Source organism: Sciurus vulgaris (genome assembly GCF_902686455.1).
Source record: "Sciurus vulgaris genome assembly, contig: HiC_scaffold_135_arrow_ctg1, whole genome shotgun sequence".
In the NCBI taxonomy this organism is placed as follows: Eukaryota; Metazoa; Chordata; class Mammalia; order Rodentia; family Sciuridae; genus Sciurus; species Sciurus vulgaris.
The window spans coordinates 2,376,464-2,403,003 of NW_027632918.1; the positions used below are offsets into that span (position 1 = coordinate 2,376,464).

The following is a 26,540-nucleotide window of genomic DNA, read 5'->3' on the forward strand; positions in this document are numbered from 1 at the left end:
TACAATCTGCTATAAGTTAGGAGTCTCTATAACTACATCAGGACTATCAACCAGGCCAGCAGAGAAGAGCTCCTGCGATATACCATTGACCATATCTCTTCTTGGAGAAAACTCAAATCATATATTATTAGGTCCCTTCCTGGAGTTTCTCAATCTTAAAACAAGGTGCACAGCACAAGAAGCTTCTCTGTAGTCTTCACTCACATTGGGGTTGGCCCCAAGATCTGTGCACAGAGAGTGACTCTATTTGCTGGGGGATGCTGCTGATATTCACCAAGACCTCTGGATTTTCTTAGTTTTTATGACTTTTCTTGAGAAATAGCTGTTTTCCCCTCTTCACTTTTCTCATCCACCTTGTTGTCACTCCACTCCCAATTCCTACCTTTAGTTTTATGGAGGTGTCCACTTGACAATGGAACTACTCTTACCTTCTTGGTTCTTTGGGTTATGTCTGAAATCTGGTAAGGAGACTCTCAATCAGGTACTCTCTGTTGTTGGATTTCTGGATGTGTTTGTATTTTGAAAGTTCTGCTGATGTGGGCCTTTTGCCAGGATTTTTTGAAGGCACAGTGAAAGTAATTTTCTAAGGACTTGCTGTAAGTTTTCATCATTTATCTTCTACTTGAGTTTCTTTAAAGTGGGTGCATCATTTTGCAAAGTCAGCATTAACACTTTCATGCAAGGGTATTTGTGATAAGGTGCTGCTCTTGATACTATTACAATGGTGTAATTCCCAAACTCCACATGTCAGCCTTGAAGTCGTAGACTCTTACCAGTTTCATGACTTCAGGTGCCATCCACCAAGGCATGCCAAGACATTTTTCTTACTTTATTACTTGTAACATCACCCCCAGAACTGCTACTTTTGCCAAACCATCCTCACTCAGAGGAATATTACCAATTTCAAATCCCTGTGAATCTGACCACTTCTGTGTAGATAGTCTAAGCCTTCTAAAACCTCTTTAAGAATTACTGCATCTTCCGGAACTCTGTTCTTGAGCTGTCTTTGGTTGACAATGTATCTGATGACGTCCAACATTGAGCCTTCACTTAGCAATTTCATGATCGGCCAAAGTTCATCTTTTACCACAAAAGAGGTGTAATAGGTCACTACATTGGGATGGCTGCACTGACTCATGGCTTGAATTTCTTTTAATGATTCATTCACACTGGTCTGTCACTTTTCCAACTTGATAACTTTATTGCTACACATTTTTGCCTGGGCTTACATAGGGCGGCCTGAATCACAGTAGTAACTCTACTGTCCACAACGTTCTGCAGCTTATATGCACCACTGTAGATGGGCCAGCCAGGGCCAGGCCCTGGGACCAGCTGGGACTGAAGCAGGCACTGCTGTCATAGTCACAGGAGCCTCTGTCTTGCTGTACCTGGGCCACCTCCTAGGGAAGCTGGATATGCATAGGCAAGCTGCTGGGCTCCAGTATGATGCTGCCAGAGGAGAGCAGGAGAGCAGAAACCTTTCACTTGAAACTTCCCTTGCCTCGCCACAGACACCTCTTGGCCAACACACACCCTTCCCTTCCTGAAACTGCCAAAGAATTATTGATCATTCTAATTGACACATGCAATAAAATTCTATAAGCCAAAGAGTCAGAAAACAAGTCATTCTCATTTTAAAGAAGGAGAGTTATTTGTTTTCAATACAAAAGTTAAGATATTGGAAGTTTTCTTTGTATAGGAAATTATCAATTCAAGAAAAAATAGCTATAAATGTTGAAGAGTGATGTTATTCCATGAGAAGGAAAAAAAATCACCTTAGTTATGTCCACTAATTAAAATGCACATGTGTTTCAATAAGATTTGTTTTTCTACTTTTAAGGCAATTTCATGAATAATCAAATATTTGAAGGAAACAGCTTGCATTAAAACAAAACAAAACAAAACCAGGCATGTAATAAATTCAATTTCAAAGATACAAAAACATGCAATAAGAAAGAGAAAAATAAGATTTTGAATCCATCCAATTTATTGACTTTTTGCACTTTAGGGAGCTTGTTAAGGAAGTGGAGTCCTAAGCTGACATGGTGAAGATTTGGATCTAATTTCTTCTATTAGGTTCAGGGTCTCTGTTCTAGTGCCTAAGTCTTTGATTCATTTTGAGTTGATTTTTCTGCAGGGTGAGAAATAGAGGTTTATTTTCATTTTGCTACATATGAATTTCCAGTTTTCCCCATACCATTTGTTGAAGAAGCTATCTTTTCTTCAATGTATGTTTTTGGCACATTTGTCTAGTAAGAAATAATCCTATATATGAGAAAAGAATTACGACATGCACCTCAGATAAAGTATGAATCTCCAGTATATATAAAGAACTTAGAAAACTTAATAAAACCCCCAGAAAAATAACCCAATTAATTAATGGGCTAAGGTATGGAAAAGACACTTCACAGAAAAAGAAATATAATTGATTAACAAACATATGAAAAAGTGTTCATCATCTTTAGCAATAAGGGAAATTCAAACCAAAACTGTTCTGAGATTTCATCTCACTTCAGTCAGAATGGTAATTATGAAGAATGCAAGCAACAATAGTTGTTGTTGAGCATGTGGGAAAAATGGTACACTCATACATTTCTGGTGGGGCAGCAAATTGGTGCAACCACTCTGGAAAGCAGCATGGAGATTCCTCAGAAAACTTGGAATGGAACCACCATTTGACCCAGTTATTCCACTCCTTAGTTTTTACCCAAAGGACTTAAAATCAGTATACTACAGGAACACAGACACATTAATATTTATAGCAGTTCAACTCACAATAGCCAAACTATGAAACCAAACTAGATGCCCTCCAACAGATAAATGGATAAAGAAAATGTGGTAAATAAACAATGGAATATTATTCAGCCTTAAAAAAGAATGAAATCAATTCAGTAGCAGGTGAGTGGATGGAGCTGGAGAATATCATGCTAAGCTAAATAAGCCAATCCCAAACAAACAAAGCCTGAATGTTTTCTCTGATATACAGATGATGATTCATAATGGGGTTGGTAGGGAAGAGTGGAGGAACTTTGAATGGTGCACAGAGGAATGAGTGGAGAGGAGGGATGTGGGGAACAGAAGGACAGTGAAATGAGATAGACATTATTACCCTCTACACATGTATGATTACACTATGGGATGTGAATCTGCACCATGTACAGCCAGAGGATGAAGTGGTTGTGCTCCATTTGGGTACAATGTGTCAAAATGCATTCTATTGTTATGTATAACTAATTAAAATAAGTTAAAAATTTTCAAGAAACTAAAAAATTATGGGAAATTAAAAAACCTTAAGCTCTAAGTGTAATACTGTTTTACATAATAAAAATATATTCTCTAACATCATTGAGTTTTTCTACAATTTCAAATCATATGCTTCCAAAAAAACAAAAAAGGAAACTAAAAATAAAAATATATTAATATCCCAAGACATGTTTTAATCACACAAAAACATGATACTTTGTAATAGGAATTTCAGAGAAAAAAACCTAGTACCCAAAAAGCAAAACTTAAATAAAGGTATATTTATTTAGATAAAGTTACCAATGCAATGGAAGCCAAACAAAACATGTAGGTATTTATTTCTCAAATGTATTGTTTCACACAGGTGTCCCTAGCAAGTAGTTACCTATATTTCATATATTAAATTAAATATAGATAAAATATCAGAGATTTTTTTGCTGAGGAGGTTATATTTGTATTTCAACATGCCTGTCTGTTAAATTTTCTGTACATTCTTTCTGAGAGATAATATTTAAGAAAAGAGAAAGAAGAAAGAAAGAAGAGTGAATTAATAAGAATCAGAGCCAAAATTAACACATTTGAATAAAGCTATATGGTGGGATAGGTAATGCATGTATATGAATATTATATCAGATTATGTACATTTTGCAATAATATACATAAATATAAGATGCATGTATGATTATACCACATGTAAAGTGTAAAGTGAATGTTATATTACAAATGTATAAGTGAAAATAATATTAATATAAAATATTTAAATATATAAAAATATATTCAACATATTACATTGTCTATTTTATATTGCTAAAATTATACCTAAGTTCCTACTGAACCCTATAAAAATAAAATTAGCTATTTGTACCAAATGAATAATTTTCTAGAAAAGTTGAAAATTCTGAAAGTTGATGACAAAACTTTTGGAAATATTATCATTCATTATAATGAGAAAATGCATAGAAATTTTAAAAGAACAGCCCATAACCAAAATAGCATTCCAATTTATTCAAATAATGATTTGAAAGATTATTATAAAGCATTTAACAATATTTTAGAACATATACAAAGAAATGTTTATAAATTGAAGATACCTTAGACTCCATAAACCCCCCAAAATAAACATAAGCCTTAGAGAACCTACTGAGAAATATTCTGAGCACCTTGACTAGGAGGAATTCCTGACCTTTTCTCTGTCTGTTTTTCTCTCTGTGTTCTATCGCATTCTCTGCTGCCTATAATACATCTGTCTGACGTACTAGAGTTACTCCATTCTGACATGTCTTAAAAAGCCAGTGGTCTCTCTGACCATAATGCAGTGCACTCTGTCCCCAAATCCATAAAGTGCACACAAGAGAGTAGAAGATTACACTGTGGAGTCCAGTCTGAAATAAACTCACTGTTACACAACAACTCCAAGTCACACTGACAGAAGTAAGTTGCATACTGTGAAGGCACCACACAAAAGTGAAGAAATACGCATCCCAGCAGATGTGCAAATCTTACCATAGCAACACAAGAAATATGGGAAAACAAGGTAATGTGCCATCTAAAATTTATGACTTTGAAAGGTGACTGTGACTGGGTGAGATTCTTGGCAGTCAGGGCTGCTGAGGAAGAGAAGTGGTGGCAGCGGTGACTGGGACCAGTGCGGGGATGATGGATGTACCACCTGGGCCTAGCAGCCTCCTCCCACAACCAGCATCTCTGGTCCTGGTGGTGGGCAAACCGTCTTGCCCCTTCCCAGAGGGTTCTGCTCTTGCCTGCTGCAGCAAGAATGAGGAGGATGACAAGGAGCACAAAGGCTTTGTCAGCAGGAGCCGGGTGGGTGGCTAGCTGATTCTCCAGGAGCAGCAACAGCTCTTTGGAATGATCAGCCGTGAACTGCGACACCTCTGGGCGGCTGCTTCCCTCAAGAGCAAGGTCCTGAGTACAACCCAGGTGGCCAGGAGCACAGTCAACCTCAACCTGCAACAAAGGGAACCAGGGTACTCTCAGGCAGGTGACCCCTTTACTCCTTCTGCATTAATGCAAGAACTGTGCTCCCCATCCTGGGGCCAGCGACCCTGCAGTGGCCTAAAATAGACTGATAGTGGGCACAGAGTAGAAGACCAAAAGTTGTGGCTGTTGTCTTGGTCCCTGGTCAATGGTTACAGTTTACAAAGTCATTAGGAGGGCAGAGAGATTGAGCCTATGGATGATCAGATGATATGATATTTCTGATATGAATCCAAGTGACAAATGCCTGGTATCATGAGACTGATCACCAAAGATCTGTCTGAATCCTACTCCATTTATATGTATAGATATTGTATCCACAACTGGACACAGCTGTGCTTCTTGGTCATGGTAGGGAAAGAGTGTGTAGGTGACATCATTTGCAAGTTGGCTATCCCCAGAAAAACGTTTTTCAGAGGTTATATTGTCATATTAATTGTGAATTCCAAATATGGGAGAAATGGCAGTGGTAGTAACTTGGTTAAGAAAGCTACATATGCCATGGTTGAAGGAGACTGCAATGAGGTTGTTTTGGAAATGGAAATAACAAATAACAAATAAGTCTGCTTTGAAACTTTATGAAAATCTTGGTTTTGTTTGAGATAAGAGGATGTTCAGACTGTATTTAAATGGAGTTGTCCTGCAGGGTGCTGTGGTGCACCCTGTAATTCCAGTGGCTCAGGAGGCTGAGGCAGGACGACCACGAGTATAGTCAGCCTCACTGACAGAAAGGCAATAAGCAAGCCAATGAGACCCTGTCTCTAAATAAAATACAAAAGAAAAAAAAATAGGACTGGGATTCAGTGGTTGAGTGTCCCTGAGATCAATTCTGAGTACCCTCCCCCAAAATAAAAATAAATAAATGGAGTTGAATCTCTGCATCTTAAACTGTGGCTGCATTGAGAAGCTGACATCAAGGAATAACTTCCATCCACACAGAATTGATCTTTGCATGCAATGCAAAAATTGTACAGAATTGCTTCCCAGGTGGATTTAGTATGTTCCATGCAGCTCTTCCCTGTCAGTGTCTCATGTGTCCCATAATATTTGCTGCACTTTGGCATAGCATATTTGATCTGAATTAAAATAGATTGTTTTAAACTTCAAGAGTTATTTTTGTATGAAAAAGATGTGCCAGTTCCTGGCCAATTTTTGTTCATTTACAGAGTCTGTTGACAATGTTATTTATGTAGTGATCATTTTATCATAGAACCATTAAATGGAACATGATTTTTGTTCCTTAAAATAGCCAAAGTAGGTTATAAAAGTCTCTAAGTATATTAACATATCACAAAAACCTGTTATAGTTTTCTGAAATGGTTGAGGGACAAGCTTCAATTTCATGTTTTATTTTTCCAATATTAAATTCTCCTGCCTTGAATATTGGTAGCTCAGTTATTAGTGAAGGACAAAAAATGTAGAGTGGTGTATTGTCTTATAATAAGTAAAGTAACAAACTGCATCTGCCAGTGCCTGCATAGATAAGAATATTTGTCTTCTTCTCTGGTGTTGAATGCATGCTCTCTTTTCCTTTTCTTTAAGGTCTTTGCAAGAAAACTTTGTTTTACTTCAATTCTAAATTTGGTAATAAATTATTTCAGATTTTTTAACTGGGATACATTTTCCAGGTAAGTTACAGAGTGGTTTACTTTAGAAGTTCTTTCTTCCTTTCTTTTTTTTTCTTTGTTCTAATTAGTTATATATGACAGCAGAATGCATTTTGACACACAGTACACAATGGGAGTACAACTTCTCATTTCTCTGGTAGTACACAATGCAGAGTCACACCCATTGTGCCTCAATTATACATGTACACAGGTAATAAAGTCCATCTTATTCCAATACCCTACCCACCCTACACACCCTTACACCCCGTTCCCTTTCTTCACCCCCTCTGCCCAATCCAAACTTTCTCCATTCTTCCCTAGCCCTCCCCCCACATTATGTAACAGCATCTGCATATCAGAGAAAATATTGGGCCTTTGTATTTGAGGAAATGTCTTATTTTCCTTAGCATGATATTCTCCAGTTCTATCCATTAACCTGAAAATGCCAAAATTTCATTTAGACTTAGTATAATCAAACCATTGTGCATGTATAACACATTTTCTTTATACAATCATCTGTTGAGGGTAACCTGCGTTGGTTCCATAGTTTAGCTATTGTGAATTCAGCTGCTATAAACATTGATGAGGCTGTGCCAATGTAGTATGCTGATTTTAAGTCCTTTGGTTATAAACCAGGGAGTGGGATAGCTGGGTAAATGGTGGTTCCATTACAAGTTTTCTGAGGAATCTCCATAATGATTTCCAGAATGGTTCCACCAATTTTCAGTCCCATCAGCAGTGTGTGAGTGTACCTTTTTTCCCACATACTCACCAACACTATTTTTTTCATTTTATTCATCATAATTTTCATTCTGACTAGAGTGAGATTAAATCAGAGCATTGTTGATTTGCATTTCTCTAATTGCTAGAGATGATGGACACTTTTTCATATGTTTGTTGATCAATTTTATTTCTTCTTCTGTGAAGTTTCTGTTCAGTTCCTTAACACTTTTATTGATTGGGTTATTTGTATTTTGGTCTAAGTTTTTTGAGTTCTTTATATTAAAATGCATACAATGCACCTTTAAATTTATTTCCAAGATAAATAACACAAAGAGATTGGATAAAAAAAATGTGGAGATAAGTTCTATATTTGAGGTGCATATGGTACAGATATACTCCCATTCTGTGGGCTCTCTCTTCACATTTTTTACAGTAGGAAGTTGAATCTATTTGGAAAACTTTAGAGGAGTGGCATGAAAGGTATCAGAAAAGTTGAGGGAGCATGGAATTGCTGAGTTTTGGATGCACTTTTTTTAAGAGGGCATTTTTGGAAAAGAATAGAACATTAATGTAAATTGGTGTGATATTTTTAATCAAAAATTTTGCTAAGCTGTGAAGATCAGCTTTTATAAAGTAGCTGGAATTTCTTTCCCATTTGATTTGGATTCACATTACTTTTGCTTTTTAAAATGCTTCACTTTTGGTACTTCATCTTAAGAAGAAATTTCAAGGTGCATTTTAACCATTTTAAGCTGCTTTTATTTTCTTTTCACTTGACTCAAGCAGTTTCTTTGGGGAGCTTTGCTTTGTTCCTTCAGAAAAGACACTAAAGGCAGAAATGAAAAAAAATATTAGTATGTTCTTTTTGTTTCTGAACAGCTACCATGTTTACTAATACAATATATTTCGGCTACTCAGTGCAATGAATTTTAAAGTTAATTGGTCAAGGACCTTGAAATCAGATCAGAGACCCTGCATCTTATAGAAGAAAAAGTAGGTCCAAATCTTCAACATATCAGCTTAGGATCAGCAGACTTCCTTAACAGGACTCCCATAGCACAAGAAATTAAAAAAAGAATCAATAACTGGGATAGATTCAAACTAAAAAGCTTTCTCTCAGCAAAGGAAACTATCATCAATGCAAAGAAAGAGCCTACAGAGTGGGAGAAAATCTTTGCCACTCAGACTTCAGATAGAGCACTAATCTCCAGAATCTATAAAGAACTCAAAAAACTCTACACCAAGAATACAAATACTCCAATCAACAAATGGGCTAAGGAAATGAACAGACACTTCACAGAAGAAGATCTACAAGCATTCAACAGATATATGAAAAAATGTTCAACATCTCTAGTAATATGAGAAATGCAAATCAAAACCACCCTAAGATTCCATCTCACCCCAATTAGAATGGTGATTATCAATAATACAAGCAACAACAGGTATTGGCGAGGATATGGGGAGAAAGGTCCACTCATACATTGCTGGTGGGGCTGCAAATTAGTGCAGCCACTCTGGAAAGCAGTGTAGAGATTCCTTAGAAATCTTGGAATGACCCCACCATTTGACCCAGCTATCCCACTCCTTAGCCTATCCCCAAAGGACTTCAAATCAGCATACTATAGAGATACAGCCACATCAATGTTCATAGCTGCTCAATTCACAATAGCCAGATTGTGGAACCAACCTAGATACTCTTCAATTGATGAATGGATAAAGAAACTGTGGTGTATATATATATATATATATATATATATATATATATATACAATGGAATATTACTCAGCCAAAAAGAAGGATAAAATTATGGCATTTGCAGGCAAATGGATGAAATTGGAGAATATCATGGTAAGTGAGATAAGCCAATCTCAAAAAACCAAAGGACGAATGATCTTGCTGATAAGTGGATGAGGACACATAATGGGGGATGGGAGGGGTTAGTGTTAGGGTTAGGGAGGGGGGCAAGAATGGAGGAAGGAAGGACTATATAGAGGGAAAAGTGGGGTGGGAGGAGTGGAGGGGAAGGGAAAAAATAACAGAATGAATCAACCAATATTACCCTATGTAAATTTATGATTACACAAATGGTATGCCTTTTCTCCATGTACAGAGAAACAACATGCATCCCATTTGTTTATAATAAAAATTAAAAAAAAAAACAACACAAAAAAAGAAAGAAAATGTTAATTGGTTTCAATTGAGACAGTAAATCTTTTTTTTTTTCTTTCCTGAGTGGGAGGCTTTATTTCACTGTGGAGAGCCTGGAAAGAGGGCGGCAGGTGGGGTCGGAAGGGCTGGAGGTCAAGGGGGGTTTGGCAGGGCGGGCTGCCCCAGGCCTACTGAGGAGGAGAGACTGAGGCCTGCCGTGAGCCCTGACCCGCAGGGTGGTGGGCAAAGGGTGAGTTGGGTGGAGGAAAGAGGACCCCTCCTCTGGGCTGCACCCCACTTTCCTCCTAGGAGGCCTCAGTCTTTCCAGTTCTCTGGCTTCCTGACCCCCATCCTGGCTGCCCCCAATCAAGAGGGGGCCAGGCCACCAAGGACAGTGGACAGGAAGCCGGGGAGTCAGGAGTGCAGGGTGGGGTCCATGGTGTGCAGAGGGGTGGTGGCCACCAGGTCCCTCAGTTCCGGCAGCGATGACTACAGAGAGTGCAACGCCCCCCAGAGCAACAGCAGTCCCCGCGAACAGCCACTTCCAAGGGATGGACCAGGCACTCTTGCCAGGACACATGGCTGGCAGCCAGCTGAGGTTGCCCAGCATTTTCCGGTAGAGGGCTGTCTCTGTGCTGCGCTAAGACTCGTGCTTCTTCACCAGCTTGCACACCTCCGCGTGGATCATCTTATTGGAAGGTTCCTGCTTCAGGGCTGCCCTCAGGATGGGAATGGCCTCACTGTATTTGCCTTGCTGAGCCAGCACCTTGCCTTTCTGGAAAAGCACCTTGATGGTGTTGGTCTGGTGCTCCAGCACCAGGCTGCAGGAGCGCAGGGCAGTGCGGTAATGGTCCATCTTCAGCTGCGAGGCTGACAGGTTGTTCAATGCTTCACCTTCAGCTGAAGGAGCTGCTTCTCCTCCTTGAAAGTCATGTCCACTTTGGCGCTGGACATGATGGCCTTGATGGCAAGGTCATAAGAGTTTGCAGCCAGTACAAGTCCACTCACTGGTAGTGGCCATTACAGCACTCCTGCTTCGGGTTGGCCAGGGTCACCCGCTCCTGCCCCATCAGCATCTCCAGGTCAGGCCCATCCAGGGCTGTCTTCAGGGTGACCTCCAGACACAGGGCCAGGTCAGGGGGGGGGGGGGGATGTAGGGGCACCTGCTACCCTGGGGGCTGTAGCAGTACTTGGAGTCAGCAGTGACCATGGCCGTCTCACCCAAGTCCATGAGCGGGACACTGAGTTCCAGGGCCTGGATGGCTCGCAGTTGCCCAAGGTGAACACCAGCTCTGGCTCCTCCTGTACCTGCATGCTGTTCTCCAGTGACATCTGCAACTGCACTGTGACCACCTGCCTCTTGGCTGGTCAGCTCAATCCACGTAGGCCTGGGACCAGTGTCTTCTTTCTCAACATCCCATTCCCCAGGATGTCCAGCCACTCTTCTGGAGCCGGGACTGGAGCAGGCTCAGGCTCCATGGCTGCCAGGAACTCTCAGGCTAGAGCCCCAGTCTGCTCAGCCTCCTCCAGAGGGGACTGTCCCATGTCCTCATGAGGTGGCAGCTCACTCAGGTCATCATCCTCCTCTTCTTCCTCACCCTCTGCATCCTCAACCCCATCCAGCACCTTGAAATCTTCAAGAGGTGGGACACCAGAAGGCAGTGGGACCGTGGGCTCCGAGGGCTCAGCACAGGATGCCATACTGCTGGGGGGATGGGAACTGGCCCTCTGGCTCCAGGACCCCGCCTGAGGTCCTGTGCCCCCTTTCCTGCCCCCAAGTCAGTAAATCTTTGATGGATAATTTACTTAACTGGAAAACCTAAGTACCCATAAGAAAAAAAAAAAAAAAAGATTTATTCTTTGTGAAAACTCTTTTGTGGGAATGTTTTCATTTTCATTTGGATTTATTTCTGCTCTAGGATTTGTTTTGAATATTTTATAAATATAATCACTGCAGTTTTAAAACTACCTTCATTAACAGTCGATAAGGTCCTTTTCAGGGAAGTTTGTTGATGTTTTATTTTTAAGGGAAAGATACTCTTTGTTCACAATAGTATTTTAAAAATGAACGTGATAACAAGGACTTTCAAAATAAATATACCCAATTTATATTTGATGACAAATAAAACTTCCTGCTGCTGGGATCATTTACAATTTCTTATTTTTAAAACATTTCCATTTTACATTGTCTTAAACATTTAATGGGCAAATGCTGGTTATATTAAAATGTATCATGACCACAGTACTCAGTTTTTCAGCTGACCCTTCTGAGTCTATTTATGATCAAACTTTCATCAGGTTGAAACAGGTACATTTATAATTGATAGAGTGGGTTCACTTGGTCAAAACTGACAGTACTCAGTTTTTCAGCTGACCCTTCTGAGTCTATTTATGATCAAACTTTCATCAGGTTGAAACAGGTACATTTATAATTGATAGAGTGGGTTCACTTGGTCAAAACTGAGGAAATTTGGTGCAACTTTCTGTTAATGGGGAGCTGTATCTTTAAGGATGACTGTACTTTATCCACTGACACTGATTTGGCAGTTGGCACTGTTGAACATTTTTATACATGCTACTGTGAAGCTATATATGTTAGTGTTGAAGAGGCTAACGGGTATCCTAAGAATTTTGGTGTGTCGATTGACTATAATTTCCTTTACATTTGGATAAAGACTCTACAGAAGTCCACAGATCAGAAACTAGTCAGTAGTTTTTGAAATTACAGCCAGGAAAATAAGAAAAAGTAAAAATATTACTAAAAACATTGGTTTTAATAATTTCTGCCTCTCTTTTTCAAATTACCTTCCCCCTTTGCTCAACAAATATACATAAAGGAATTTGTCATATTTCAACTTTACCTTGCCCTGTGTTCTGATGTTGGCTGACATGTATACAACTGGGATGTGCTTGTTTATTATGCTGTGTAAATATCATGAAGTTCAATCACTTTGCAGGAGCATAGATAAAATTAAATTGATAGCATGTCAGTTATTTTTCTATGCACCATGACATCATTAAAATAAGTGGAATAATGTTAACAGCTTCTCAGGTTTGTAAAAACATAACCATAAATTACATTGATATCAGATATGAGTTGAGTATCTATAAAATATAATGCACATCTCAAAGTACTGGACTGCTGTTTGATGATTAGATATTGCTACATAATTTTTTCTTATTCTTTATATTCTTTTGGAGAGAGCGTTTTAATGGGATTTGAAATGTGCAAGCTTTCTAAATAAGATGCAGTCAAATAAAGTATGATTAATTTGTGTTTGCATTTTTCTTTTTCTTATAAATATTAGTGTATTTAATTTTTTAGGCTGGAGTCGGTTACAAAGGGAGCAGCTGCTTGGGCTGCCCTTCAGCTGCCCGCTGCAGCCTCGCGCACCTCGCCATTTTCCAGCCGCGCTCTGACGCGGGTCGCAGCGGGCGGGGAGAGGCGGAGCCACAAGAGCTCGGCCCAGGCAGGCCCCAAGGGGCGGTCGCGGCCTTGACGGCTGCTCCGGGCCCAGCTCCCCTTCCGCACCCCTCCCGCCGGAGATGTGGGGAAGATGTCCCTGTCAGGACTCAAGACCGAGCTGAAGTTCCTGGCGTCCATCTTGGACAAGAACCACCAGCGATTACGCATGGTCAGCTGGAAGCTGGACAAACTGCACTGCCAGCTCCTGGTACCACCGCGGGCACCTCCGGGTAGCCCACACTCACCGCAGCCGCCGCTCACACTCCACTGCAACATCACGGAATCTTACCCATCTTCTTCACCAATATGGTTTGTGGACTCAGATGACCCAACTCTGACATCGGTTCTGGAACGTCTAAAAGATACTAAGAACAACAATTCGCTTCGTCAGCAATTGAAGTGGTTGATATGTGAACTCTGCAGTTTATATAACCTTCCTAAGCACCTGGATGTTGAGATGCTATATCAACCACTTCCCATGGGTCAGAATGGAATAACAGAAGAAGTGATTCAGAAGAGGAGGAGGAAGAAGAGATGGCTGAAGATATAGAAGACTTGGATCATTATGAGATGAAGGAAGAAGAGCCTATTAGTGGGGGAAAGTCAGAGGATGAAGGAATTGAAAAAGAAAATTTGGTAATATTAGAGAAAATTAGGAAGACTCAAAGGCAAGACCATTTAAATGGTGCCGTGTCTGGGTCAGTGCAAGCTTCAGATAGACTTATGAAAGAGCTCAGGGACATATACAGATCACAGAGTTATAATAATATAATAATATTGGGAACAACTGGAATTTGTGTTCATTCCTGGTTGAAGTCTAAAATTTAGCTGACACTTTGAAGATCAGTTTACTAGGTGCATCATGCATGTGCCAAGAGGAACAGAGACACATAATGACACAAGGGAGGCTAACAGCAGTTCTTGTCACAGTGGCTTCACACTGAACATGGCACATGTACCTCTCAACTAAATAATGGGCTGGTGAACATCATCATATCAGGCTAGGGAGGACCACATAGCAATAAAAAGAGTAAACTATACTGACAGTGCAGACACAAGGAGAATTTTATAATCATATTAATCTTAGAAGGAAAAAAATCAAGACACAAAGAGTACCTAGTGCCAGTTTGCATCAAGATATAGACCAAGTTAGATGGGTGGGGTCAACCGGGGAATGTTGTGCAGCCTCACTGGAATGGCAGGAGACACCTTCCTGAGGTACTGGTGGAACTCAAAACAGGAATGGCTGGGTTCTCCTGTCTCACAAATTCAAACAAGGAAATCCATGGACACAAATGTGAGAGCAAAGTATCAGGATTCATTAGAGTAAGAGAAAGCAGAGTTCCCAAAGCGAGCAATGCCAACAGGTTTATGTTGTCTGGGGGTTTCATGGGCTTGATCTGCCTCTATCAGTGATTGCTGGGGTATAAGATTTGAAAAGGTGTTCATCACATTTCTCAATTTTGTCTTCTTCAACAAGTCTGGGGAGAGTATTTCTCAAACATTTATTAGCACAAGGGTTGGAGTGAGGGTTTGCTTTACAGAAAATTTTGTGGTTGTCAGTGGCTGGAGTAGGGGTGAAGAAACTAAGGATGAACCCTTGCAATTGAAGCCCCAATGTCTCCTCCAGGATGGCACAATTTCATTCCCCCTTTCCCTTCTGAGATCCTTATCCTGTCCCTATAGGTTCTCTGCCTTCCTGCCTTAGTGGGTTGTGTCTCTTGAAGGTGGGCGTGAGCTATGAGCACAGACTTGTTGAAACCTCTGAAAAGAATGTCTGCAGTCCAAGCACCCAGTTACGTGGAAATAATACACTGATCGGCAGCAAATAATAACATGAATCCCAAAATCACTTAGACACTTAGTTCATTATTTGAAAAAGAAACCATTGTGATGAGTGATATAAAATTTTTACTGACATTTTGATTCACAGACTTTTACCAATCCACTGTTTGACTTGGTGAAGACATCTCAGTAAAAACCTCAGTGTGAACATTTATGCACGATCCAGAGTAAAGCAAAAAAAAAAAATAAATAAATAAATAAAATAAAATAAATAAATTAAAAAAAAATATATATATATATGAAAACTTAAATACTTTCTCCTGAGGAAATTTCAAACGCTTTGTAGGGGCTTTCCTGTTGGGGCAAATAGATGAACATTTAGTCATTATTCAAGGTCACACACTGCACACTTTCTCAGGAATTGACCTTGACCTTGACCTCATTGTTCCTCAGGATGTAGATGAGGGGGTTCAGCATTGGGGTGAAGGTGGTATAGAAGGCTGACACCACCTTATCATGGTTAGCTGACCTGTTGGATTTGGGTCTCATGTTGATAAAAATGGCAGCTCCATAGAAGAGCCTCACCAAGTGTGAGGAGTAGGTCCTACTTGTAGGTTTCTGTGGAGTGCATGTGGAGAATGGCAGCTAGGATTAGACCACAGGATGTCAGGATGAGGCAGATGGGCATCAGGAGCATGATCAACACAGCAGATGTACATGACATTCAAAGACATATGTGTCAACACAAGCCAAGCACACCAGCATGGGGGTCTCACAGAAGAAATGGTCTATCTCATGCCCACTGCAAAATGGGAAGTTCAGGGCAGTAACAGCCTGCATGAGCCCATCAGCTGCTCCCAGGAACCAGGACTCCGTGATCATCCTCAGCCACAGTGGCCAGCTCATGAGCATGGGAGACTGCAGCCTGTGGCATACAACCACATAGAGATCATAGGGACATGGCTGCTTAGAAGCACTCTCCACCAACCAGAGTGTGGAGGAAGAAGATCTTCAAGATACAGCCAGCAGGAGAGATGGACTTGCTTCCAGCAAAGCAGTCAGAAACTATTTTGGGCGCAGTGATAGAAACCAGCATGGTGTCCATGAGGGAGTTGATTCAGGAGGAAGAATGTGGGTGTTTGGAGCTGGAGATCCCATTGAATCAGGAGAATCATTAGGAAATTTCCCATTAGAGAAGTGATGGATATTGCCAGCATTATTGTGAGGAGAAGGGGGTGAAGTCTTGGGTGCTTGAAGAGTCCTAGCAGAAAGAATTCAGATGTGGTTTTCCTACTTTCCTTAATTACAAACACTGGAGTGACACTGCTAATTAGTTCACTTTTCACATGACATGTTGACTAATAATTTTAGAATCTTAGAGGAAAGATTTACAATCTTAATATTAAGATTTGGTGAGAGGGATCAAATTGCAGAAAAAATAAAGTTATTGCTTAAATTTTCTTTTTATGATTCCTTGCAGGATATTGATGGTTAAAAGAAAAGGATCTATGTTTGACTTCTAGTACCTTTGGATGGGAAGTAAATGTTTTAGCCATCTATTTCCCTGCTGTGACTAAATGACCCAATCAACACAACTGTAAAGGAGGAAAGGTTTATTTGAGGTCTCACAGTTTCCAATTTCTTAGTCCGTAGAAGGCCAGCTCCATTCCTCATGGCTTAAGCTGAGAATGAACATCATGGCAGGAGAGGGTGGTGGAGGGAAATAGCTTACATCAGGTGATAAGAAAGTAGAGTGAAACTCCATTCAGATACAAATATATATACCCCAAATCACACCCCAATTCCTGCCTCCTCCAGCCATTACCTGCCTGGCCCCAAGTCCCACTCAGGTAATCCCATCAGGTATTAATACACTGATTAAGTTAAGACTCTCAAAACCCAATAATTTCTCCTCTGAACCTTCTTGCATTATCTCATATGTGAAGTTCTTGGGGGACACCTCACATCCAAACCTTAACTGTAAGTATGTCACAATTGCACAATCATCATGAGTAAATGCTGTGCAAACAGTTGAACATACAGCTAGAAACCCTCCTGCTTCCTGCACACCACCCTAAAGGCAAAAAGACATGTGTCCTGGTGTGCTGTCTCTGTTCATTTCAGTGTCTAGAGCCAACTATCAGTTTGGAACAGTTACTGGCCCTGTGATGATACAAAGAGTCTTCTCTGGTTATCCCCCTGATTTTTTTCTTAAAAATCTTTCACCTAATGACAATGAGATGGTGGCTACAGATGATTTCACAGTAAGTGTAATTAAGCAAGGACTTCCATGGGAACCCCCCCCCCAGATGCCCCAGGAGACCACACTAAAGTGGGACACAGTGTCGATGCATACAGGTAAAAATACTCTATTCATTATCCCACCACAGGACCTTTTGAGGCTGATGTGGCTGTGATACATGACACTACACAATAAGGAAACACCAGATGTGTTTGAAAAATATAAAACTTTTATGTCTTCATCTTAGATGATATTCAATTTATTAACAATTCCAGGAAGTCTTGACACTATAAGATTTCAGAATTTAATACAAAAAAAGAGAAACTTCTAAGGAACAACTGACAATTATTAGAGGTGATAACAACGAATACAAAGTAAAAATGAAGTATAGATGAAATGAACAGAAAAGATGCTCACTTCTGAGGGACCCTCTTGAACAGGATGGTTGTGTGAGACCTGGGTTCAAGACTTGACCTCTGAGTACAACTCAAGAGCAGGGAGGTGAACCATGCAAAGGGGTGGGGACATTAAGCAGTTTGGTACTGAGCGGAGGAGTTCTGTGCAGGGGAAAAAGCAGGCTCTAGACAGTGGAGCTGGACAGCTTGCTTGGGGCGAGGGGAGACAGCTGGAGGAGAAGAGCAGCAATACTTGGGACAAGATCTCAGTGTGATAATCCCTCTGAGAGGCACTGGATTTTATGAGTGAGATGGAATTGTGTTCATCAGATGGAAGCTCAAAATAAAAACTAACAAAAATATTGCACTTCAGATATCAAAATAGTTTGCCCACAAATGCTTGAGGTTTTAAAATTGATAAAACATGCACTTGGATTTTTCCTGACGCTTAATTTACATTAGTAGGGATCAAAACCAGAATGTGTATTAATTATATTTAAATGAAAATACTTGTGTCTACCTATGAAGTAAAAATTTACATTTATAGTTTTTTAGGAATGAAAATGTGGTACTCAATGATTTGCTGAATTCTGGCAATAAAATATTGTGCCAAGTATGATTTACCTAGGAAAATAGGGTCTCAAATTAAAATGGTATGAAAATAAATTGGAGCAATAAAATGAAATAATGTGAAGTGTTTCTTCACATTATCACCAATACCATCCATTTCTAATATGTGCTATGGATGTTTCTTCACTTAAAGGAAATAAACACCTGATAGAGATGATTACAGAGATTACATTTAAAATACAATAGAATTTAAAGTGTTAATAAATGTGTGATGGGTTTGTCAACAAGTCCAGTGTTCCTGGACAACATCTCTCATCTTTCTGCCAGAAGGCCATGGCTTCTGGAGCAAATCAGTATTCTAAGCCAGTCACTACTACCATTGCTTATGTTGAACAAAAATTGGTGGGAATGGGGGTACATCATTATCCTCAGCAGTGTCAGGAGGAGCAACTCTGTTTTAATTCAATGTTGCTGAATTTGCATAAAAATATTTCCATGTTGAAAAAACCCTGGAAACTTAATTCAAACATCTAATAATTTCAGATGAATGTTTTCTGCTTACTGTGAGACACAATTGATTTAGTGGATTGATGATAAAAATTCTACAATTTTTTCTGATTTATGCAGTTGCAATTTCTCTCTAAATATGGGCTTTTTGTTTGTAAAAAATGAAAGCAACATTCCTAATTCCATATTTACAATTCACAGAGTTCACAAGGTTCTGCTCAAGAAACTGTCAAAATGATATTGAAAAACGTTTTCACAAAATGAACATCTGTTCTAACTGGAACACATGCTGAACACTTTTCTGTAAACATCATGATGAATGGGATGACTACTAGTGGTCAGATATCCACTGGTAGCAGGTCTTGAGCTGGGTGGTTGGTGTGCCACTCCCAGACCTTGATGGCACCAAGTGCAGGGCATTCCCTACCCATGACCTGGTAAGTGTTATTTCACATCAACTATGCTCCACATGAATTGTCCTTCTGCTTTTCTTGATGCAAACCCACAAACCCCTAGGAAGGCTGTGCCCCACCCACAGCAGAGGTGTAAGAACAAATAAGGAGAATGATTAATGATCCCAATACTTTTGTTTCCATGAAAATCCTTCCTTCCATCACTCACTTTTCATTTGTAAGCATGAGTCCTGAAGTGACTCATGAATTTAAAGAGGAATAAAAGGGTTAACTGCTCATGGTATATTATGGGAAATCTTCCCTTTGTTTCTATAAATAGTAATTGCACCTCTTCTGTCATATAAGGAGACACTACATGTATTTGAATCTGTGTTATTACTGTATTTCATGTTTTAGCACCACTCAATATTTCGTTACTCTTATCACAATGTGCAAAGACAAACACAACAGCTCACTGGCAGAATTCCATGATGCATGTCTATCCTACAACTGCACAGGTATCTGGTCCTGTGCTCAAGTTGATTCCCTGAATTGCAAATTAATCCCTTTAAATAGTAGAGATTGTTGCTGCTCAGAGCATGTGCTGGTCTGATGGAGGAGCCGACTTCAAGCAGAAGGCTGTTTGCAGAGTATACTTAGAACTGCAGAGCTCTCATTTCACCCACATTGAATTCACCATTGACACAGGTACCAACTTGAGGGTCAGGGAAAGAACGGGTCTTGATGAGCATGCAAAGACAGTTAGAGACACCAAGTCAGCAGGTGCAAGGAAGTCTGAAGTCACAACCAAAAATACTAGCAATGCAATGGAGGAGTGTACCCTGGTTCTGCTTGGGTCAAAGGAAAGGTAAATCTTCTAGAAATAACCATAATTTGTTTAAAAATATGCAAGAGCCAATGATATAGGTCATGACACCTTACCTTGAAAATGTGAGGAGGAAGTGGAGTTAATGTGGAGTGTTTTTATATTCATATATTATTTTTGTAGTGCTGGGGATTGAGCTCAGGAACTCATGTATTGCAGGCAAGGGCTATACCAGTGAGATACACCCACCTTTGTTTTAGTATTTTTGGTTTTTGGAAGGTAACCAAAATTAAGTAATCATTTGATTAATATAACCCACTATTAGTATAAAATAATATCTAGATTTCTTGATAATCACTAAGCAAAAACTTGATGCACTAAAAATAAAAAGGAAAGATTCAAAACATAATAATATGTGCAATAGCTTAACCACATGGAATACAGTAAGAAAGAAAAACAGAATTGATATACAGAAAAAACAAAAAAAACAGCAAAGTGAAAGTAAGGAGTCCTTTCCTATCACTAATAACATTGAACATAGTATGGATAAATTCTTCAATTTCAAGAAATAGAGCAGCTGAATTGTTAAAATGACAAAGAACAACCATATATGCTTCCAAGAGAACCCCTTCTTTTGTAAGATCACACAGAGGAAAATGCAGGGTATTCTATGAGAATGGAAGTCAGAGAGAGGAGCAGCTAGGCTTGAATCAGATAAAGTACACCAATGCTAAAAGAATTAAGTTAGATTCATCATCTTTTAAAGGATAAGATTCAGCATGAGGATAAAACAATGGTGAATGCATGTGGCATACCAAATATATAAAGTGACACAGTTCACTGTAGGGAGAGAGAGATGGCAGTGTAGTAATGACAGGGAATTTCAGCACTTGCCTTCAGCAATAGGAAGCTAAACCAAACAGACAACCAACAAAGAAGCCCTGGATTTAACTGCAAGTGAATTCAAATGGACATAGTGGGCATGCAAGAACATGGCACCCAATACATTCTTCAATACATTCTTCTCAATAGCACTCAGACATCCCCCAGAGTAGATTCCATATTACTGAACAAAAGGAGTCTCAATAGTGCCACAGGGAATGATAAAAAAAACAGTAAAATTTTGATTAACCAAACACACAAATATACTTTAAATGGTAAAATGGAAAATGGAGGCAAAATAAATTGATAGCATAAAAAAGCACAAGTTCAATGGAGCAAATAAACTAGTAATTTATAAATGTAGCATGAATTCATTTTGGGTGTTACCATATTGGTAAATCCTCAGTGTTGGCATCACATAGCATGTTTCTTGCTCAGCCAATTTCTGAAGGCCCCCTTGACTTCTTTATTCCTCATGCTATAGATGAGTGGGTTCAGTGTAGGTGTGAAGATGGTGTAAAATGCAGAGACTACTTTGCCATGGCCCACTTAGTGGTAGGACTTGGGCCTCATGTAGATGACCATGAGGGTGCTGTAGAACAGCCCCACCACAGTCAGGTGAGAGGAACAGGTGGCAAAGGCTTTCTTTCAGGCTGAAGCAGAGCGGATTCTCAGGATAGCAGCTGGGATGAGCCTGTATGTGGCCACAATGAGAGACAGAAGGACCAAAAGCATCAGGGTGCAGCAGCTATAACTGAAAAGCTCAAAAACAGTGGTGTCTGCAGAGGCAAGGCTCACTGATAAAGGTACCTCATGGAAGAAATGGTCAATCTCCCTTGAGTGGCAATAGGGGAAGCTCAAGAGTGGCACTGGCTTGCATCAATCCATCAATCCCTCCCATAAGCCAAGAGCCTGCTACCAGATGGGAACATGAGAACATGGTAGCGCAGTGGGTGGCATATGGCCACATAGCGGTCATAGGACATGGCCACCAGGAGAAAGCAGTCTTCCTCTCCCAGAGTGAGGAACAGGAAGATCTGGGAACCACAGCCAGCAGGAGAGATTGACCTGGAGTTCATTAGATACTTGTCTGCCATTTTGGGGATGATGGTAGAGACCAGCATCAAGTCCATGAGGGAGAGCTGGCTGAGCAGGAAGTACATGGGAGTGTGGAATCTGGGGTCAGTGTGGATGAGAAGGTTCATCAGGGCATTATCCAACAGGGAGGCAATGAAGGTCATGAACACCAGAGAAAACAGGAATCAATGGTTCTGTGTGTGGTCAAAGAGTTCCAAAAGAATGAAGTTCATCTCTGTGGAGTCATTGGCATTCTCCATGGCTGTGATCAAACCTAGCTCCTGCCCCACCACACCCACCTCCTCACATAGCACCACATCTCCTAATCAGGGGCCACTGTTCAGTAGAGTGCCCTCTTGACAAATGACGCCCATATCAAATGGATTGACTAAATATTCCTATTTTAAAAGTCAAAAATTTTGTAGAGTAACATAAATAACCTAAAGGAACATAAATTGTGCTACCTACATGCTCTCACATTTACATTAATCCTATGTTCTCAGGGTAGGAGCTAAACACCAGTCTGTTAACTAAGACTGGTCCAAACAAATTCTTTGCTTGAAGTTAGTCAGCATGGATTATGATTAGGACACAGAGCCTCTCACTTAATCATAGAAATGTCTCTCTTGTCACCGACACCTCCAGATGTCATTTCTCTGCAGTGATGACTGTCAGCAGATGCAGTCCTGTGGGTGAAAGGCTCTATTCTCACACTTCAGTGAGATTTATCTTCTCCTTGCAAATTTAAGTTTGGGCAGAGAGCAATAGATTAATGATTATCAGTAGAATGATGATGGGGTTCAGTCATAATCTATGTGTAGCAAATCATTTTCTCAAGTACTTTTTCAATGAAATTGAAAACCAAGATAAATTTTTGTAAGTGGGTACCACATCTCTAATAAACACTGCAGCTATTAGAGACTCCTTTTGCCAACAATGCTATTTAAATTTAAAAACTTCAGCGTTCTTATCAAAACAACAATTTTTTAAATTATTACAATATTGAAAATTATTATTAAACATATTACTGTCATGCTCTTTTAATTGTGTATGTATGTATATGTATATCCAGTTTAGAAATTCTTAATTACTGTTGCACCTGTTAAACTTTATGCATATAGTATATTATACTTAGAAATGCTTGGTCCCACTCTAATATTGGTAGTATAATCTATGCCCTTTACATGTGGTAAGAATTTTTGTAGTGATCAATCTTAAACTTTTTTCTTTATTCTTGAGGATAAAAGAATTCCTTACTTTTTCACTATACTCAGCTTTCAATCTGCTTCAATTCCTGCATCTGTGATATTATTGCATATTTTTAGGAGTAGTAATAATCATCAATCATAGAACAGTAAAAATGATTTTTGTGTCACATTTCCCTTGATACTGGAGCAGAAACTTTAATATTCCTTGACCTCTGGATTCATCTGCAAACACTTTGTGAAGTCTTTTCCTCTTTTTTTTTCTATTAAAAATGTTTCTTATACATATCATTGTTAATACACAAATTCTTCATTTTATCATTTATATACATTGCCCATATCATCCCCAAACTATTTTATAGAATCCAAAATAGTATTACATTATTTAAGATCAATTTGCATTTTATGTCATGTGTTAGTGCACGTACACGCTGTTGTGTGTAAATGGACTGCATTATGTGAGTAGGTTTTACACCTGAATGCTCTGCATAATTTTGGGATTAAGATGTGACTGATTGATACATAAATGATATTCATGATCATAGTGAGTTTGGTATTGATGTTTTGGTTTGCAATACTGTGATCACATATCTCAATCTTACCACCACATTGGTCAATGTTCATCTTTTCATTGCCTGGTGCATATAAAAAGGATGCTCTGTGTCAGATTCAATCACAGAAGATGAAGGAGGGCTTGCTGTGGCCAAGCCATGCAGTGCCAGGGTACTGTGGATAGAGATGTGATTATGGGTTGCTGTGTTAGCATGGAGAGTGGGAGGAAAACATCAAAGTTCTGCACAAATCTACTCTGAAAGTGTGTGTTAGATGTGGGGCAGGTCAGCTCTACCCTGGAACCTTCCTCAGCAGGTCCCAGATATGGGGAACCTCACAGTGCCCTGGAGGATTCCAGCTCTGATCTCATTACTATCTTGGGGTTTCATAAAAACAGAAATATTTGTGCCAACACCAGCTTCCCACAAAAACTTCAAATACTTTAAATGTAATTAGGAAAGTCTATTCATAAGGGAAAAAGAAAATCATTTGATACTAAAAGTATTTTAAAACATTCATTGTGATCAAATCCACTTAATAAACCCTTTCTATTTAAACTTCTACATGAAGTGTCTTGTTGAATATTTGTGGATTAAATAGTAAGACATCTGAAATTCAGAAATTTATATGACTTCTTAAGGAATATTCTAAAAATTAAAGAACTTATATGGAGTTGTCTTCCTTACTTTATCTGAATAGAATCATTAATTGTATGAATACAGAAATACGGATTAATGGTCTGGGAACTTTAGCTTGAAATCTATATATCTTATTAGTAGTTGGATAAAGTTAGGCAGCTTAAATCAATCTAAAACTCAACTTTATTTGATGCAAAATGGATGACACAAAAATATACATTAGAATTGTATCCATCTCTTCCAGTGTTTGATGATTACAAAAAAATTTATTCAAAATTATTTAGGATGCATGACCTTAAGTTCCACAAATATTAACCATAATTATTTTAAAAATATCGTTGTAATTGGTCATAAATAGATATTGCCTACCCAAACATTTTGGGAAAAAATATTTATTTTAGGACTAGCTTGCAATATAATTTTGTATGTATTCAAATCAAACAAAAAGCTTAAAATACAATACTTTTAAAATCAGTATGGACTCTGCACTTTATTCATCTTTCTTGAATTCTCTGAACACACAACAGTCCCATGATACCACAGCTAATTAAGTCATTGTAAGACAATGTGCTCTTGTTTATTAGTCTTTAAATTTTTCTTTTATTATCAAATTAATTTTAATTAGTAAAATTAAGATGCTTAAGCAATTTAATTAGTAAAATTAATATACTTTAAGAATTATTTTGAGTTAATATATCATGGAAATGTTCATGTACACTATAATTTTTAAATTTATCTCAAATATGGAAGCAATACATTAAAAAAATCAGCCCCTATAATGTGTTTGTGATCAAAAAGATGTGGCCAGATGAATACAATTATGTGTGAGTCTATACAATTAATTTGAAGACAGATTTGTAGGTCAAAAGTATTGTCATTTCCCTACCTACTTTTGTCTCCTTGTGGAAAACAATAAAATCATTCTGATGCTTATTTTACAGTTATGTAAAATATAACTATGGAAAGCTCAATTCTTACATCTATGGTGTACATCCATCACACTTCCATGTGGTTCCCCAGAATGAGCGAAGCTGCAATGTTTTCACTTGAACGTGCATGCCACATATCTTGCTGACCAATAGTTTGATCTGTCCTGAGTATGGTAATTTTCTTCAATAATCCATAAAATTCACAATGAAAGCACATTTCACCAGTTCTGCCAGTGAGAGAGTGGCAGCTAGTTTCCAACACGGATGAAAAAAGCTGAGGTAAATGTTGTCCTAAGCCCCATTTTGGCATGGACCAAAGTGCTTATATTTTAGAATTGCAGATATAGAAACATGGTGTTTAGATAAATGTTTATTTTTTTTTCCTGGAAAATTAAAGGGTAATATCTGTCTTCAAAACAGCATACTACAGTGATGTAGCCACATCAATGTTCATAGCTGCTCAATTCACAATACCTAGATTGTGGAACCAACCTAGATGCCCTTCAATTGATGAATGGGTAAAGAAACTGTGGTATATATACACAATGGAATATTATTCAACCATAAAGAAGAATAAAAGTATGGCATTTGCAGATAAATGGATGGAATTGGAGAATATCATGCTAAGTAAGATAAGCCAATTCCCCAAAAAAAAAAAACAAAGGTGGAATGATCTCTGATAAGTGGATGATGATACATAATGGAGGGTGTAAGTGAGGCAAGAATGGAGGAAGGATGGATTGTAAAGACGAAAGAGGGATGGGAGAGTGGGGGAAGGAAAAAAATAACAGAATGAGACAAATACCATTATCCTATGTACATGTATGATTACACAAATGGTATGACTCTATTTCATGTACAACCAGAGAAACAAGTTGTACCCCATTTGTTTACAATGAATCAAAATAAATAAATTATTTTTAAAAAGTAGACAGCATGAACCTAGATTGCAGGGCCGAGAGTTTCCTTCCAGGTTTCCCCCTCCCAAGTTTCACTGCAACTGAATTACAACAGTTCAAGACACACATACCAAAATGAGCAACATAAAATAAATAATGGACTTCCCAAGGCATACACTGGATCAAAGGATAAGCTTTACACTAACTGACAAGTCAATTCAAACAATGCACATTATTTCTGTAGACATTTTGAGTAGATGTAGTGCCAAAAATATTGTTTTTTGCACAAGGAAGTATGGGAGAAATATTTTATTAATTTATAACAAATAAAAACTATTTGACTCTGAGAATAGTGACTAAATCAAAGGAAACATTAGTTCCCAACTGCCTGTAGTTTAAATCATGTACAAACATGATCAGTAGGGTTCAGTGAACCTGCCATTTCTTAGGAATGGGTTG

General features: G+C 38.9%; 1 protein-coding gene and 3 pseudogenes across 4 annotated transcripts; 1 reads left to right on the forward strand and 3 right to left on the reverse strand.

Moving 5' to 3' along the window:
* Positions 1–18: 18 nt before the first annotated feature.
* LOC306652150 (STE20/SPS1-related proline-alanine-rich protein kinase-like) lies at positions 19–7,030 on the reverse strand (annotated as a pseudogene). Its single transcript has 3 exons — positions 7,010–7,030; positions 5,004–5,208; positions 19–1,322 (listed from the first exon to the last, which is right to left on the reverse strand). The product of its transcript is annotated as an STE20/SPS1-related proline-alanine-rich protein kinase-like (transcript).
* Positions 7,031–9,810: 2,780 nt separating this feature from the next.
* Positions 9,811–11,454, reverse strand: LOC306652151 (peptidyl-prolyl cis-trans isomerase FKBP8-like; annotated as a pseudogene). Its single transcript has one exon. The product of its transcript is annotated as a peptidyl-prolyl cis-trans isomerase FKBP8-like (transcript).
* Positions 11,455–13,273: 1,819 nt separating this feature from the next.
* On the forward strand, positions 13,274–14,010 carry LOC306652152 (ubiquitin-conjugating enzyme E2 Q2-like; the record flags this gene model as incomplete). Its single annotated transcript, XM_079125193.1, has 2 exons — positions 13,274–13,581; positions 13,683–14,010. The coding sequence occupies 2 exons, from the start codon at positions 13,274–13,276 to the stop codon at positions 14,008–14,010; spliced, it is 636 nt and encodes a 211-aa protein (XP_078981319.1).
* A 1,371-nt stretch (positions 14,011–15,381) lies between these two features.
* On the reverse strand, positions 15,382–22,022 carry LOC306652153 (olfactory receptor 2T8-like; annotated as a pseudogene). The gene is made up of 2 exons: positions 21,720–22,022; positions 15,382–15,879 (listed from the first exon to the last, which is right to left on the reverse strand). The product of its transcript is annotated as an olfactory receptor 2T8-like (transcript).
* Positions 22,023–26,540: the final 4,518 nt, after the last annotated feature.